This window comes from Pseudoliparis swirei, chromosome 12 (genome assembly GCF_029220125.1).
Source record: "Pseudoliparis swirei isolate HS2019 ecotype Mariana Trench chromosome 12, NWPU_hadal_v1, whole genome shotgun sequence".
Lineage (NCBI taxonomy): Eukaryota > Metazoa > Chordata > Actinopteri > Perciformes > Liparidae > Pseudoliparis > Pseudoliparis swirei.
Genome location: NC_079399.1, coordinates 16,985,449 through 17,002,285, shown reverse-complemented (window position 1 = coordinate 17,002,285; position 16,837 = coordinate 16,985,449). Strand labels below are relative to the sequence as shown.

Genomic DNA, 16,837 nt, shown 5'->3' with positions numbered 1-16,837 from the left:
TTATTAATGATTAACAGAGAAAACCTCATCCATCTGTCCATCCATCCATCCTGCCTCCGCACACTCAGCTGGCCCTTTAGACAAAGTTCCTTAAAAAGCAATTGTTTAGTTGGCTTTCACTTTATTGTTGTAAAAGTTTTAAATACTTACAGGAGGATATAGCTCTAAAATAATGTTATCCACTTAAATAAAGGAAGCAGCTCATAATTATTGCACTGATAATTATTTTCATTATACCTTTTTGATTTTTTGCTATCAGAATGTCATATATCATACAGTTGGGTGAGAATTATTGATGAATTAATGTCTAATCATTATAACGTTTCATCTGGGAAATGCACAGCCAATGTGTAAACTACTTTAGTGCTGGGTATAGTTTATGACAGATCAATAACTGTGTATAATATCTTGACCTAAAACAAAACATCCTCATCTATCTGTTGAATATAGGTTTTGTTAATCTGAATCTGCAAAGTAACTAACAAAAGGAGTCAACTAAATGCAGTCCGGGAAAGAGTATCAATAACTTCTTCTCTCTTCTTCTTCTTCTCAAAAACTACAGCAGAAAATGGAAATATTCGAATTAAATACAAGTACCTCAAAATTGTTCATGCAGTTTAGTCCCTTTCCACCGCCGCGTGTAACCTATAATGGGACGCAAATATGCTATTAATTAAGATGTTATAGAAAACTGAAATACTTTTCTGACCGTTGACGTTCGAGGACAACCCGGAAGTGAGGTTAGACACGTGGTGCAGCGTTCTCAGCGAGGAGCGCGAGCTGACAGGTGGCGCACGTGAGGCTGGAGGCGAGGGTGCCAGCGAGGTGACTTTGAGCAGAGAGATGTCGTTGTTTCCAGCCTCTGACGGTAACCTGAGATATGAAACCCACCGTGATGTAAAACGAACCGTTCGGCCAAACCATGAAGTCAGCTTAGCTTAGCACGCAGCGTTAGCATAGCAATATATGTCCGTTGCTAGTTTTTGCGGCTAACTCCTGCTGAATGTCGATTCACGGCGCCATGAAAACACTCTAAAGAGTCACTTATGGTTGGTCCCGGGACGTACTCGGGATTTAAGCGAAAGGGAGTTTGCCACATTTCTACATTTTTAGAATCGGGCTAATTACGTTAAAGTAAAAACTGAATAATCTCGTAGCCAATCGAAACATGCATAGCCGCACATGTCCGTGGTCATCGTTCCTGCTCTGTATGTCCAGGATATGTTGCTATCGTGGTGATGTTGCTACGGTTGATAAATGAACAAAGGTAACTCACAAAACTTAAATGTAGGAAGTGTTTTTAAACCTAAACTGAAAAAAAATACAACTGCACACTCTCTGAATTCAAGTTTGTCCCTTTCACCTAACTAAAGACGGGCTTAATGAGTGTGTTGTAACTCATCGCAGAACACACGTCTGTCAAAATGGACAGAAACAAAATACAATTCACCCCAGCCCGTGTTGGTTCTGGATTGGTTGATATAAGTATTCCCCCATGCAGCAGCAGCCTCGAGTGGCATCCCTCTGGCTGAGTGCGGCTGGATATTCAAGGCAGCTGAAACACTGTAACATCTACCCTGTGAAATGCAAAGGTTACACTTGTAATCATCGGCCATAACATCCTGTGCACTCGCATATTTTTAAATGTGAAACCCGGGGGAAAGAACATGGTATTTTTGAGGGACTTTGTGCCCCACCGCCACCACAGCTGACAGTCTGTAGTTATTCCTTATCCTCAGTGCTTCATTGGGATGAGCAAGAATAACATGTTGCCGCTGTGCCCCAGACGGAGAGAACATCAGTAACAACTGCAGGAGATTTTTACACTACATACCTAATTTGGATGGGTAGAGAAAAGGTGGAACATTTCTGAATTATTCTATCAATGTAGTCAATATTCAATTCAATTCAGTTTATTTGTATAGCCCAATTTCACAAATTACAAATTTGTCTCGGAGTGCTTTACAATCTGTACACATAGACATCCCTGTCCCAAACCTCACATCGGATCAGGAAAAACTCCCAAATAACCCTTCAGGGGGAAAAAGGGACGAAAGCTTCAGGAGAGCAACAGAGGAGGATCCCTCTCCAGGATGGACAGAACAATAGATGTAATGTGTAGAGAAGGACAGATTTAGAGTTAAAATACATTCAATGAATGTGACAGTGTATGAATATGAGAAGATAACATAAAAAACAAAGCACAAATGTAATCCATCACCAAATATTTTCTGGGTAATGATTGACCGCATTATAGTATGAAGTATTGGAATTTTTTAAGACAATCACCACCGTTAATATTTTGTATATTTATAGTGATTTAGAGTGTCAGTGGTGAGCAGCGTCGTCGGTTCAATCCCCGACCCCCTATCCATGTCTTTGGGTTGTGGGTATGAATTATTCGTCAGGTGGCTCTTTGCATGTTATCCCCTACCATCAGTGTGTTAATGGGTTCATGCTGACATGAAGTGGTAAAGTGCTGTGTGTAGTCAGAAAATGTAAAAAGCGCGATAAAAGTACAAATCTATTTTACCTTTTTTTATTTTTTATTAAGAGTCCTCTGAAAACACTTTTTTTTGGCTTCCATCTAGATTTCGGCACTGTGTAAAGTCAACTCGGTTTTATTTATCGAGACAAAAATCACAAATTTGCCTCAAAATAATCTCTTCAATACATAACACATACATAGACCCGCAATTTGGAAAGAAACAGCTTTCCAAAGATACCACCTATTTAAACGGAAAACAATTAATAATGTGTAAAAGCCTTTGATAAAGGCATAGTATGTAACGGTTAACATCAGTGCTATTTTTAATTGTCTGTTTATCAATGATTGTCAAAATGTGTCTTTCAGGTTCTATTTAGGATGTGACCATAACTCATTCTGTAGCCATGCTGTCAGTGCTGGACTCCAAACATCAAAAGTAAGTTTGTGTGTGTACTGAATTATCTGTAAAATAATATCAGATCTGCCCATTGCCACTGATACCCAATCCAGCTATTTGAGTCTGTATCTGTCCAATATCAGTGCTCGGGCTGCAACAACTAATCGATAAAATTCATGAGCTTCGTGAACTTGTGAGGGTGTCTGTGAATATGGTGTAGAGAAGAAGTTCGAAGTTTTCTGAATTCTATTTTTCTTTATGTTTTATAAATGATTTATTGTTCTGCAAGCTCAGGTCACTTTAAACAAAAATATACAAATTTGTGTGCAATTTCTTAAAAAATAATATATATTTTATTATTTTATTATTACCTTAACAGCTCAGGGATGTTCAAGGAGTAACCTGTTTGTGCACTTTCTGAAGACTATTTGCACTGTCAGTTCTGTTTTTGAATAAAGGGTTGGAAATGAATGCTTTTTAGTTTTTTTTAATCCGATAAATCGAAAAGATAATCAACTGATTAATCGATTATTAAAATGATCGTTAGTTTCTGCCTTACTCAACACCTGTGGTAATGCATGATTCATAGGTCCAAAATCTCACATTACTGCTGTATGGAGTTGAGTGTTATTTATAAAGGGGATGGTTTCGTAGGGTTAGACATGGGCTTCATTTTGCTCCACACACCAGGTTATGCAAAAGGCTGCTCCTTTTGCTTAAATAATGATGAACTTTTTTTTCCACAAACGTGGACATTTGCCTTTTTTGTTTTCAAATTTTGAACACAATGAATGCACGAAGTCATAAACTCACCAAATGCAGGGCTCCAGACTAACTTTTTTTTACTAGGAGCACAGTGGCCCCGAACTTAACATTTTAGGGGCGCAAGCAGAAAATTTAGGGGCGCACACTATAAATCGACTTGCAAAGTTTTCCCATCATTTTTACTGTATTACTGATAAATAATTTGGCAATATACAATCTTATGCCTGTTTGCCTTCATGAACTGCAAACCATTCACAACAGAGAACTCTTCAGAAGTTACTGTATTGAGTTTAAACATAATTTGAGAGAAAACATACCTTGAGCATGTGCATGTTGCACTTCGATGTGGCCAATCAAAACATGTGTTGGTTTCCCTTGCTGCAGGATCCTGGCATATATGATTTCACACTCTTTTGTTGACGTATCTGTGTCCCCATCAATCATGATTGACAGATAAGGAGCGTCCTTAATCTTCTCGTACGTCTTCCGTTTCAGTGTATCTGCGATGATGCCAACAAACTGCGCATGCTGTGTCGTTATTACCTTCGCATTGAAAATGCCGGAAGGTTATGTTTTGATCGCCGTGTATTTATTTATTTATTTATTTGTATGCGTGTTATTCGCAAAACTCAAAAAGTATTGAACCGAATCGCATGAAATTTGGTGGGATGATTGTTTATTATCCGGGGACCAGTTGATTAGATTTTGGGATCGATCGGGTCAAAGGTCAAGGTCAAAGGTCATGAACAGGTCAAAATGTTCTTGAATCGCATGAAATTTGGTGGGATGATTGGTTATTATCCGGGGACCATTTGATTAGATTTTGGGATCAATCGGGTCAAAGGTCAAGGTCAAGGTCATGGAAAGGTCAAACTATTTTTTTACCATAGCACGATACATTTTTGTCCAATTGGCATGCAACTAATGCCAAAATGTTCATAATTCAATGCCCAATCTTGTGATATGCGAAGGTATGCACTCTACCGAGTGCCCATTCTAGTTGTATGTTGCGTTTAGTTTTACACCATTCTTCCTTTGTAGATCAAGTTGGCCTTTAAATTTCGTAATAGGCAGTTCTTCTTTGGCAATGAAATACGCCGTGTTAAACTTCAAAAGCAATTCGGCCTCCTCGGCGCACTGGTTAGCAGCCTCTTGTCTTCTAAATGCGACTGGGAGTGGAGCTGCACTTTCATTGCACAGGTCGCGGCACATTTTATGTTTCAGACTGGCGTTGTGTTTGATCAGCGTGTCGTGTTTTAATTGTGTAGTGCCAGCAAATTTCGTGTTCCCCGCATGTTGTGGGAATCGACAGCAGAATTTACAGTTCATTGATTTGGTCTCCCTGAAATACCTCAGCCAGGTGAACTCGCGCAGCCACTCATCGCGAAAGCTGAATTTCCTGCCTTTTTTCACCACGACCGTTTCCTCACAATCTGAGTCGGACTCATTCTCGGGATTTGTCTTCTCTATATAAATAAAAATATATATATATACACTTTTATTAATCCCCAAGGGGAAATTAGTTCTCTGCATTTAACCCATCCTTAGTTATTAAGGAGCAGTGGGCTGCAGTGATGCGCCCGGGAAGCAACTGGGGGTTCAGTGCCTTGCTCAAGGACACTTCGACTTGCAACTAATGGGGAGAGCGGGGATCGAACCCACAACCTTGCGGTTGCAGGACGGCCCTCTTACCCCACTGAGCTACAGCCGCCCCCAAATATATATATCATTAGGTTTAGGGAGAAAGTACGAACTGATAGTCCGCTTCGCCATTGTCCATTGTTTACAGAAGACACCGCTATGTAAAATCTTTGGATTCGCGCGATAACCCCCAAGACCCGCCTCTTTTCATACATTAGCCTATAACTGTGGTCATCCCCCCCCCCCCTTCCCGCTGTCAATCATTTCCCCCACTCTCACACACAGACCAGCCTTCTTCTGTTTTCGTCTCCTTTCTTCTGGAGTTAATGTCGGTTAGCAAACCAGTCATTCAGGCATTACCGCTAACTATAGTGGGCTGAAGTATAGAACAAGTTTGTCAGCAACAAAAATATTTCATAACAACAACAACAAAATCTGCTAATTTACTGGTCGCGCATGCGCGAGTTGATGACAAATTTACTCGCACTGTGTCTAATTTTAGGCGCAAAATGCGCCCATTTGGTCGCAGTCTGGAGCCCTGAAATGATTAACACTTTTTGAAGCTTAATAATAAATGTCACTTTAATTTGCAGATCTGGTACATCTGCATCATGTGCCCTGTGGCCAGTCGACCTCAAGTTAACTCACTTGGACTGGAACCCTGAAGCAACCTTGATACACTTCCAAGGACAGTACCTTACCATATGTGATCTCGACTATAACATCTTGCAAGGGGAAATACAGAACGTACCAAAGACTAAAGCTGCAGTGGATATCGGTGAGTTTTGCCTTGTGGAAGATGTGGATTCAGGCCGCTGGTACCGAGGAAGAGTTCAGAACCGGAAAAAGGACTTGTTCGATGTTTTCCTCATAGATCACGGTAACCTTTTGAGTGTCGACATCGACCACATATCTTCCTGTTCAAACGACCTGTTCATCCTGCCTCCCAAGCTAGTTTGTGGCTTTCTTGCAAATGTTCTGCTGCTTCACGGTTGTTCTCATTCTGTAGTGGATAAGTACTTCTCAAACCTGATTAAAAGACATGTCACAGGTTACATCCAAGCCCTCCTGCCCCACAGAGTGTTCTTGTTGGAAGCCCCTGACATTAATATTGACCTCGTTAAACATGGGTTTGGGAGGCATGTGGACACAGATACTTTCCTCCTGTTGGTTGGGATGCTCACAGAAGTGCCGCTCAAACAAAACATGGAGCCAGCTCCTGACTTACTCATTGAAAAGCCATGGGGACAAGAATTATGCTTCAAATCATCCTGTTTGCAGGGATACAAAGACATTCTGTCTCTCTGTGGGCCAAGATTGAGTTGTGGGACACATGCTAAAGTGCGTGTAACTGCTGCTGTTAACCCTGGGCTGTTTTACTGTCAGAAGACCAGTATGGAAACAAATCTTTGGGAAATGTCAAAGATGCTGGCTACAGTTAATGAATGCCGAATCAAAGAGCGCAACCAGAAGACTCCAGAAAACCTGGGTTTACTGTGCTCGGTCAAAGGAAAAGATGGGAAATGGTACAGAGGCTATGTGCAATTTCTCCCAGTCAACTCTCAACTTCGAGTTTTGTTCATTGACTACGGATTCTTTGAATCTGTCAAAGTTGAGGATGTCCATGGGTTGCCACCTGACTTTTTTTCACCAACAATCATGGCGTTCCCGTGCTCGCTCTCCTCGCTGAGTGATCAGGATGAGGCGGTGAAAACTGAGCAGTTGAATTTTCTCAAGGCAGGCTTGCTTGGAAGAGTGTTGGATGTGGAAATCCGAGGTTTTGACAAAGAACAGCACCTGTACTCTATCACAGTAATTGGTGTTGAAGACAATGATGTGAAGGAGCCAGAGCCCATTCAAGAGCTGCCTAGCATGATGATTGACTCTGTTTCAAAGGAAGACTTGTCACCTCAGTGTCGCTCTTTATACTATGAATCGATCATGGGCAAAGCCATGTTGTGTAAAACACTGGAAGCAGAAGGGATCCATGTTAACTCTGTCTTTGTGGGCTTTGTCGTGCATGTCCAGAATCCAAGCCACTTCTGGATCAGAACGGAAAAACATAATGATGAGTTTGAAGAAATGACGAAGAAAATGGCAGATAACTTCAGTCAAGTAAAGCTGGATGAAGACGTGCTGTTGAAGCCTGAGCCTGGGACACTGTGCTGTGCAGTGTATGAGGAAGACATGCATATCTACAGAGGTGTAGTGACAGACACTCTTAAGCATGGATCTGAAGTTCTTTTTATCGATTTTGGGAACTTTGAGAAAGTGCCACACAAGTTGATAAAGAAGATGCCAGAGACATTGGCAAACCAATCAGCATATGCCTTCTGTTGCACTCTTGTTAATGTTTATCCATTGGATGACACCTGGACCTGCACCACCTCTGACTTTTTCCGGCAAGCTGTGTCAAACAAACGCCTGCTAGTCAATGTGGTCCAAATGAATCAAAACAAATTAGTTGTTCATCTCCATGACATGGAAAGTAAAGAGAATCAAAGTATCACTGATCTCCTGGTCTCTTCCAACAAAGCTGCATACTGGATCAACGTTGCCATAAAGCCCACAGTGCCAAACAAACTGGATTTGACAGAAAAAACAAGGTCCCCAAGATATGGCGTGAAATCAGACATCAATGGGTCTACAGAGCAATTAAACTGTGAGAAGGTAGAGACAACGTGCACAATTCAAACTGAGGTCAAAGCACCTGCTAGCTTCAAAACCATGAACATCAAGCCAGGGTGTAATTTGGCTGTGATTTGCTCCTACATCAAGTCTCCATCAGAGATCTGGTGCCAGCGTCAAGATAAACGTCCAGCTTTGGAGGAATTGATGGATAAACTCCAACAATATTACTCAACTCACAGCGTTCCCCTCAATTCAGGGGATTCATGTTGTGTCGTCAAGTCACCTCAAGATGGTAGATGGTACAGGGCTTTAATCAGAGAGATACAGAACACTCATGTCAGACTGATGTTGGTTGACTATGGCTTAACCATCCGAGTCAAGGAGCACAATGTTGAGGCAATAATGCCAGAATATCTTTATTTGGAAGCACAAGCTTTCAGGTGCAGCCTTAACAACCTGATCAAACCTGCTGACCCCGAGAACAGTGGGGATTGGAGTCCGGCGGTGTGTAAGGAGCTGAAAGATTTAGTCAACAGCGCCAGTGGTTTAAGATGTGAAGTTGTCTCACAGCTGAATGTGAAATTCCAAGGGCTCTACAATGTCGTGGAACTCTACAACACCAAAACCCAACAGAGCCTAACAAATTTGCTTTTTGAGCACGGCGTGCCGAGAGAAGGGCCAATCTCAGCAAAGCAACCGTCAACCGTGATTCCTGAGTCTTTTGTCTACTCTTCACATGATCTTCGTCCTGGAAATGAGGAACAAGTCTACATCACTCACATCAGCAGTCAGTGGGAGATCTACTGCCACCTTGATCGAAACACTGAATTGATTGAAGAACTCGAAAACAAAATCTCAGTTGAGAGTGAGAAACTGATGCAAGATAGTACGACAGCAGTTGTGAGGAGGCTGTCCCTGGCTAAATACGTTGATGGCAAATGGTACAGGGGCGTGGCACATCCTGTTCAGTCCCCTCTGCATCTTAATGTGTTTTTTGTGGATTATGGAAACACAGACATATCTGAGAAGACCCATGTCATGTGTATCCCCAGAGACTCTGCTGATTTATTGTACACACCCATGCAAGCTGTGAAATGCCACCTTGCTTCAGTGTCCAAGGAAAAGCCCTGTTCAGATGGCTTCAAAGAATGGCTTGATGGCGCAATCCTCAACAAGCGATTGAAAGCCGTCATAGTTGGAAAGAGAGAAGACGGTTCATTTGATGTTGAACTATTTGATGGAGGCGTAAACATCAATGAGAAGGTAAAGGAACTCCATCTCAGGTTTTCACCAGAACCAAAGACGGTTGTGAGTTTGAACACGAGCGGTACAAAGACGAAACCTAGAGTTCTCTTTACAACAGGACACTCGAAGCCTTCAGTAGAGTGCAGGAATCAAAGTCGACGGCCTTCAAAGTCCTCGACATCGATCGCCTCCAGATGCACTCAGAGTGCACTCCGCAAAAAGAAACCCCCCACAAAAAAACGTGTTCCCGCTGGACGACCTCAACATAAAGAGGACACGGAGAGCCCTCAGCTCTCTTGTTTGCCAGACATGAAAGTGAGCTCTGGATTCAGGGCGATGTGTTTCGTCTCCCACATCAACTCGGTTGACAGTTTTTTTCTTCAACTGTCAGAGGATGAAACTGCCATCTTGAAAATGGGAGAAAAGCTCAACTCGAGTATCTTCAGGGATTCCTTGAAGATTGCTACATCTTTAAGAAAAAATGACCTTGTTCTGGCTGAGTATGAGGAGGACGGTGCTCTGTATCGTTCTGCGGTGACTGACTTTGAAGGAAGTTCCCGTTTCAAAGTTGAGTTTGTTGACTATGGAAACTCTGCAGTCATGGCCAAGGAGAAGATCTACTCCATACCAAAAGAGTATCTCTCTCAGCCAAGATTCAGCATAGCATGCTCCCTGTTGGACACAAGCATGTACGAAAGTGATGTCTCTTTCACTGATGCGGTGATGGAAAAGCCTCTCTTGGTTGATTTTGTCCGTCACAAAAACCATTGGGAAGTCAAAGTTGAGATTCTTGATGGCTCCGGTTGTGTTCCATCTGCACTGGATGCAGCCGGTGAAAGTGAAAAGAGAGAGAAGTCCACTGCGGCATTTGAAAGAGACGAGAAAGCGAGATCATGTGAGCAGAACGTCCCTACAAAAGAAGTGAGTGAGGAGACGACTGCAGAATACGAAATAACTACTGTTGATGATGATAACCTCGTACTGAAGCCAACACCTGACACACTGTCACCTAAGCTAGAAGAAAATAGAGAAGAGCTCCCCACAAACAAAGAGTCTAAGGAGAATCCAAGAACAATCACAAAATCCTCAGTCACAGCAAAAAAGGATTGTGCCGATGCACTAATACCTCCTTCTATTCAGGTCAAAGACACAGAGGCTAGTACAGTTCTGTCGGTCCTGAGTAACGGGACGTTTTATGCCAGACTACATAGGACCAGTGAACTACTTACTGCAGTGGAAAGTCATATTGCTGATAACCTGTGCAAGATGGTGGCAGATGAGGATGTCAAACAAGGCCTCGAGTGCTTAGTTCAGGTGGACAAGCGGTGGCACAGGGCGGTTGTTCTAGATGTAGGTGTGGAAACATGCCAGGTCTTCCTCGTGGATCATGGAACAACTGTAGAAATCCCAAGTAGATCAACCCGACGCCAGTGTAGCGAGCTAACAAAAATGCCGCACGTTGCAGTTTTGTGCAAGCTGAACTGCCTTGGTGAGGGAGAGGCTTCCCCTGAATCGAGGCGTGAAACACTCAAACCAATGATTGACACAGAAGTCAAACTGGTGTTTGTGTGTTATTCAGAAGCAGAACAACTATGGACGGTTGAAGTAGTCGAGGATGGACTGGTCGTCCTTCGTCACATTACAACCTCACTGCAGCAGAATGAAGAGGTGGTCCCATCAACTGCCGAAACACGAAATGAGGAAGCTGAAGGGGAATTCAACTTGGACACGAGCAACCCTCAGCAGCTTCTCTTTGCTCCGATTGATATAGATAAAGCGTATTCTTGCTTTGCTGCTGCAGTGACGACTCCTTACGAGTTTTGCATCGTTCTGGAGGACTTACTACTTGTCATGAACAAAGTGTCCTTAATATTGGACAACCTCCCTGAGCAAATGGCTCCTCTTCCTGAAGCCCACCTCGTCCCTGGCACCTGCTGCCTGTTTCAGTCAAACACGAAGAATAAGTGGTGCCGGGCCGAAATCGAAGACGCCGACACCACAGCGGTCCTAAACCTGGTGGATTACGGCCATTACGAAGGCATCCCGTACGAAGACTGCTCCAAGCTGAAGAGGTTTCCCGAGGAGATGAGGAACCTCCCAAAGGTGACATACCCTTGCATTCTGAGAGGGGTGAAGCCAGTTGGAGCAGATGGACCCTGGACCGATGGAGCTGCAGTCTTCTTTCAGCAGTGTTTGTACCAGAAGAACCTCCAGATCTTCTTCAGGGAATTTGTCTCCAACACACACTGGGAGGTGGACATTCTGGCAGAAGGCGTCCATGTTGCCCAGGAGCTGGTGGATGCTGGGCATGCCGATTCTATAGACGTCATGCCAGGACTGAGGTAGGCTCTCATCACTTTGTATTATGTGTTGGAATTGAAGAACTTTTTTTAATTTTTTTACTGTATTTAACATTTTCACAATTAATTTAAATTCTTTACAATGACTATAAGACAAGCCAAGCAATATAAAAGTAATATTTAGTTTAGTCTTGAAATCTGTAAACAATTTTTAATAAAACAAGTAGGCTTGCAAATTACAAATTGGTTCTGATGCATAAATAATGAATAATGAATTCTAGGCCTTTAGCATGTGACCCTCTATTTTTACAAAATAACATTCATCTTTACAATTAACACTTGATATTATGAAGGTACTTTCGAATGACAAGATGGTACAACCACACTTTTGTACATCTTTACATAAGATTTCCTTGAACATATATTTTCTTTTTCTTTTTACAAAAGCATATCTTCAATGTCATAAAACACCATTGACTGTAAACTTGATCAATGACTTCTTGCAACAGGAAATTATTAAGTTAATGCTTTGGAATTTAGTTTAAAATCATTAAAATCTTGGCATTTTCACCAAGAATCTGTAATATCAAAGCAACAAAGTTACTGCCAAAAGAGGAAAAACAGAAACTTGAAATTTATTTTCAGCTTAACACATTAATCTTCACGGTATTTCTGATGCATTCAGGTTCCAGGAACGGCAGCCCTGTAGAGCAGCGCCTTGTGACCCCGATAGTGAGGAAGAGCGGAGAGAAGATGAAGGCTTCAACGGGAAGACGGGTCTCTTTGTTGAGACAGCTGATGAAGAGGAGGGGAAGATGCCTCTGTCTGAATCTCATCAATGTAGGGGAACATTTTACATACATGTTGTTAATTGCCATCAAGTTAAAGCGTACGTTGAGCAATGCAGACTGCCAGGAAAACATTTAGCCTCTGACTTAAATGTCAAAGTTGAGTTGAGTTGTGTGCGCTTCACTCTTGACATCCAATCCACACTGAATTGTATGTAAATCGGAGATCTGTATTTTCATATTTGCCTTTTCCCGTTTATTTGTGAGGCTTGTAAACAAACTAGCAAACAAACCTCTGTTGATTCAGAACATTGTTTTGTTTTCTATCAAAGCAAATATATTCTGTAATTCTCCATTACTAAAAGAGCTGCAGCCATAACATCAAACCAACACTTTTCCATCACACGTGTGCTGTTGGTATGATGCTTTTTATTTTTATTCTTTGTGTATTTCTAGCGAGTCCTGGAAATTGCTTGTTTATGCACAATAACTTTACAGTAACTTTGTTTTGTTTCCTTGTCAACAGGTTTTCTGATGTGAAGGCCGTCTGGTTGATGTCGTCACTAAAATGAGCAGCGCCTTCACGTCTTACTTAATATTCATTCTAGTGAGACAATACTTGTTGACTAAACGTTAAGCCTCAGCACTTTATTTATTTATGTAAACCTATTTATGGTGGAACGTTTATTTTGTTTTGTTCCTTCAAAGATTTGCAAGTTATCCGTTCCTTAAAAGCAAAATAAATCTTGAATTAGTGAACAGTTTTATTGAGATCTAAATTAGGTGTTCCCTCATGCAGGGCCTTCACATTAATGATGGCGATGTATGTTGAGTTCATGGTTTGTATCTACTTCAAACTGTTCAGAGGATTTTTTTTTTATTTAATTCGAAAATTAAAAAAGAAGTCTGACAGTAAGAAGTGCATTGTTGCTTTTGGCAAGTTGGACAACCCGTAAAGTAGCCAAGCAGACATTTAGTGTAATTAATTCTAATAACTATATATATATATATTTCTATATAACGTTTTCATATTGGTCTTTGTTCATTTTGAGTTTTAGGGACCTTTAACAAGAAATATTCTTTCCAGTTTAATAAAAAAAGAAGAAGTTTGAATTAATATTGACTTGGAAAAATACTTTCAGGTGCAAGAGCAACCTTAGTCGGTACTTATTTTGCTATTGTTTACTTTGTTCTCTTAACTAGTTGTACGGTTCATTTAGTTGTGTGGGAACACTGAAAAGTCCTGATATTTCACTAGACAAAAATCCACTTTTTGTTTTACCACTAGGAGGCGTTGTTGAGTCGTGGCATGGATCTGGCACTTCTGTTGGACGCTGTGAAATGCGTCCGTAAGTGCTGTCTATTTACGTTAGCGTTTTAGTGAATGGAAACTTACATCACAGGTACTGCAATGATTAACCCAAACCACCAAATCTATTGAAACAGTTTTGATTTATGGAAAAGGGTAAATTACCTGACCCCTTCGGTTGTACACATTGTTTAATTTAAAAGACAAATATTACCATGCAACATATACGTAAAGTATTTACATGTAAGCCTACAATAGCACAACTATAATAAGACAGCACATAGAGAAAGGTCACTGTACCTCTCGATACATAGCTTCCATAGAGATGTGTATACAAAATGTCTTACGGGGCTTGTTTAAAAGTTACGACTATTTATTCAGAATTTGTGGTAGTTAATCTTTACTATTGGTCTTTGTCAATTTAAAATGGGTTCATGAAAAAAAATTATGTCAGAAGTGGGATTCGAACCCACGCCTCCAGGGGAGACTGCGACCTGAACGCAGCGCCTTAGACCGCTCGGCCATCCTGACTCGATTCCTTACATAGCATCTACGGGTACATCCCACTACTCCTGATTGTTAATTCCTCGATCCTCGCTTGAACCGGAAGTTGTTTCTGCTGTGGGGAGCGAGGTGGCACGAGCGCAGGCTTCCAGGAATGTTCTTGCTCGACACGCCCCCTCATTGTTTATCAGTCATTTGATTGGACGCTGCAGTACGGACCGCAGATAGAACTCACATTATATATTAGATTTGTTTTCCGGTTCAAATATATGTTCACTGTAGTTCTGAAAAACAAAAGTACCACATATAAATTTCTTAATTTATTAGAAAGATGTTACTTTTATAATAATTAAGAAATATGTTATTTTTATAATAATTATAACGGCAAATCATTCATAAATAAGACAAACGCATTCCGTCGGTGGAAATATCCTACCGTAGAACCAGGACTCAGAACACTGTATACATTTATGTGTATATGTGTGTATATATATATATATATGTGCAGGCACGTGCACAGATAGAGCCCTAGTGGTGCTCAAGCACCAGCCCCTTTGCCCTGGGTGAGTAAAGTGCCCTTTTTGCTGGAGACACATTTTTTTTATTCATCCGTATTTAAGAATAAAAGTTACTCTCTCTGTCATCAAGTCCCCCCAAATGTGTTTTAATATCCGACGGGGCATTTATTTGAGTTCTTGTGAGAATTTCGCCCTGACATGCTCCGCGACGCTCACGTGCCCCCCCTCCTCTCCCTCCCCGCGCCGCGCCCCCTCCTCCTCCTCCACTTCCTCCTCCGCGCAGGTCTCCTCGCGCCACCAAACGGCTGCACCTCCTTCTCCTCTGACCCGCAGCATCAGACACACAGATCATGACGTGTTTGTCCCCTGACGTTGTTTTGTGATCAACCACAACTTTAGTGCTGCTGAAAACATGACGTCACAACTGGTTCGACGTTTCCTAAAAAAAAAATTTGTTTTAAACTCCGTGATTTCAAAGTCTCGTCCAGCTGTTTACTGACGTTAGTTATGTTTAGAGAATAGAGAGAGGGAGAGAGAGGAAAAGAGAGAGAGAGAATTCTTATTCCGTTCTATTTAACAGGGGCTAGTCTAGGATTTGCGTGGCCAGACTGAAAAAAAAATCATACGGCCTCTCTTGTTCAGAGGGCCGGGTCAAATGTGGAGGCGGGCCGTATCCGGCCCGCGGGCCGTAGTTTGAGGACCACTGCTCTTGGCTGTTGTCTATCAATATCGCTCATTTTGAAAATGACGTCAGAGGGCAATACGGATCTGTATCAGACCAGGAGGGCAATACGTGGCTGGCATGACGACCCATTAGCCAATCAGAACGCTTGTTCTGTTGTTGCTATATAATAATTCATCTTTATTCATAAAGAAAATGTAAGCTAGTGGTCTGATGCTGCCCAGAGGAGACGCAGGTCGAGGATGTATTGCATCATCAGTGTATTGCTGCTTATGCTTCAACTGTCAGAATTTTTTTTTTGCATTGGGTGCCCTTTTTTTTGGTTTGAGCACCTGCCCCCCAAAATGTCTGTGCACGTGCCTGTATATGTGTATATGTGTGTATATACAGGACTGTCTCAGAAAATTAGAATATTGTGATAAAGTTCTTTATTTTCTGTAATGCAATTAAAAAAACAAAAATGTCATGCATTCTGGATTCATTACAAATCAACTGAAATATTGCAAGCCTTTTATTCTTTTCATATTGCTGATTATGGCTTACAGCTTAAGAAAACTCTAAAATCCTATCTCATAAAATTAGAATATTTCCTCAGACCAAGTAAAAAAAAAGATTTATAACAGCAAAACAAAATCAAACATTTGAAAATGTCCATTAATGCACTCAGTACTTGGTTGGGAATCCTTTTGCACGGATTACTGCATCAATGCGGCGTGGCATGGAGGCAATCAGCCTGTGGCATTGCTGAGGGTTTATGGATGCCCAGGATGCTTCAATAGCGGCCTTTAGCTCATTTGCATTGTTGGGTCTGGTGTCTTTCAGCTTCTTCTTCATAATACCCCACAAATTCTCTGGGGTTCAGGTCAGGGGAATTGGCAGGCCAATCGAGGACAGTAATGCCATGGTCAGTACACCAGTTACTGGTGGTTTTGGCACTGTGGGCAGGTGCCAGATCATGCTGGAAAATGAAATCCTCATCTCCATAGAGCTTTTCAGCAGACGGAAGCATGTAGTGCTCTAAAATCTCTTGGTACAGAGCTGCATTTACTCTGGACTTGATGAAACACAGTGGACCAACACCAGCAGCTGACATGGCTCCCCAAACCATCACTGACTGGGAACTTCACACTGGATTTCAAGCAACTTGGATTTTGCGCCTCTCTTTTTGTGTCTTACCCTCCTAATGGAGGGTGTCAATGATGGTCCTCTGGACAGCAGTCAGATCAGCAGTCTTCCCCATACTTGTGATTTAGTTTACTGAACCAAGCTGAGTGTTTTTCAAGGCTCAGGAAACCCTTGCAGGTGTTTCGAGTTAATTAGACGATTCAAGTGATTTGTTTAATACCCTACTAGTATACTTTTTCATGATATTCTAATATTTAGAGATAGGATATTTGAGTTTTTTTAAGCTGTAAGCCATAATCAGCAATATTAAAAGAATAAAAGGCTTGCAATATTTCAGTTGATTTGTAATGAATCCAGAATGCATGACATTTTTGTTTTTTTAATTGCATTACAGAAAATAAAGAACTTTATCACAATATTCTAATTTTCTGAGACAGTCCTGTA

The 16,837-nt window shown here is 41.5% G+C and overlaps 1 protein-coding gene and 1 non-coding gene across 2 annotated transcripts; one reads left to right on the top strand and one right to left on the bottom strand.

Moving 5' to 3' along the window:
• Positions 1-2,841: 2,841 nt before the first annotated feature.
• On the top strand, positions 2,842-11,513 carry tdrd15 (tudor domain containing 15). Its single transcript, XM_056428932.1, is given in 2 exon segments — positions 2,842-2,924; positions 5,885-11,513. Coding segments are annotated over 2 exon segments (5,712 nt in total).
• Positions 11,514-14,012: 2,499 nt separating this feature from the next.
• Positions 14,013-14,095, bottom strand: trnal-cag (transfer RNA leucine (anticodon CAG)). The gene has a single exon. It is a non-coding gene; the product is annotated as a tRNA-Leu (tRNA).
• Between the last annotated feature and the right edge of the window lie 2,742 nt (positions 14,096-16,837).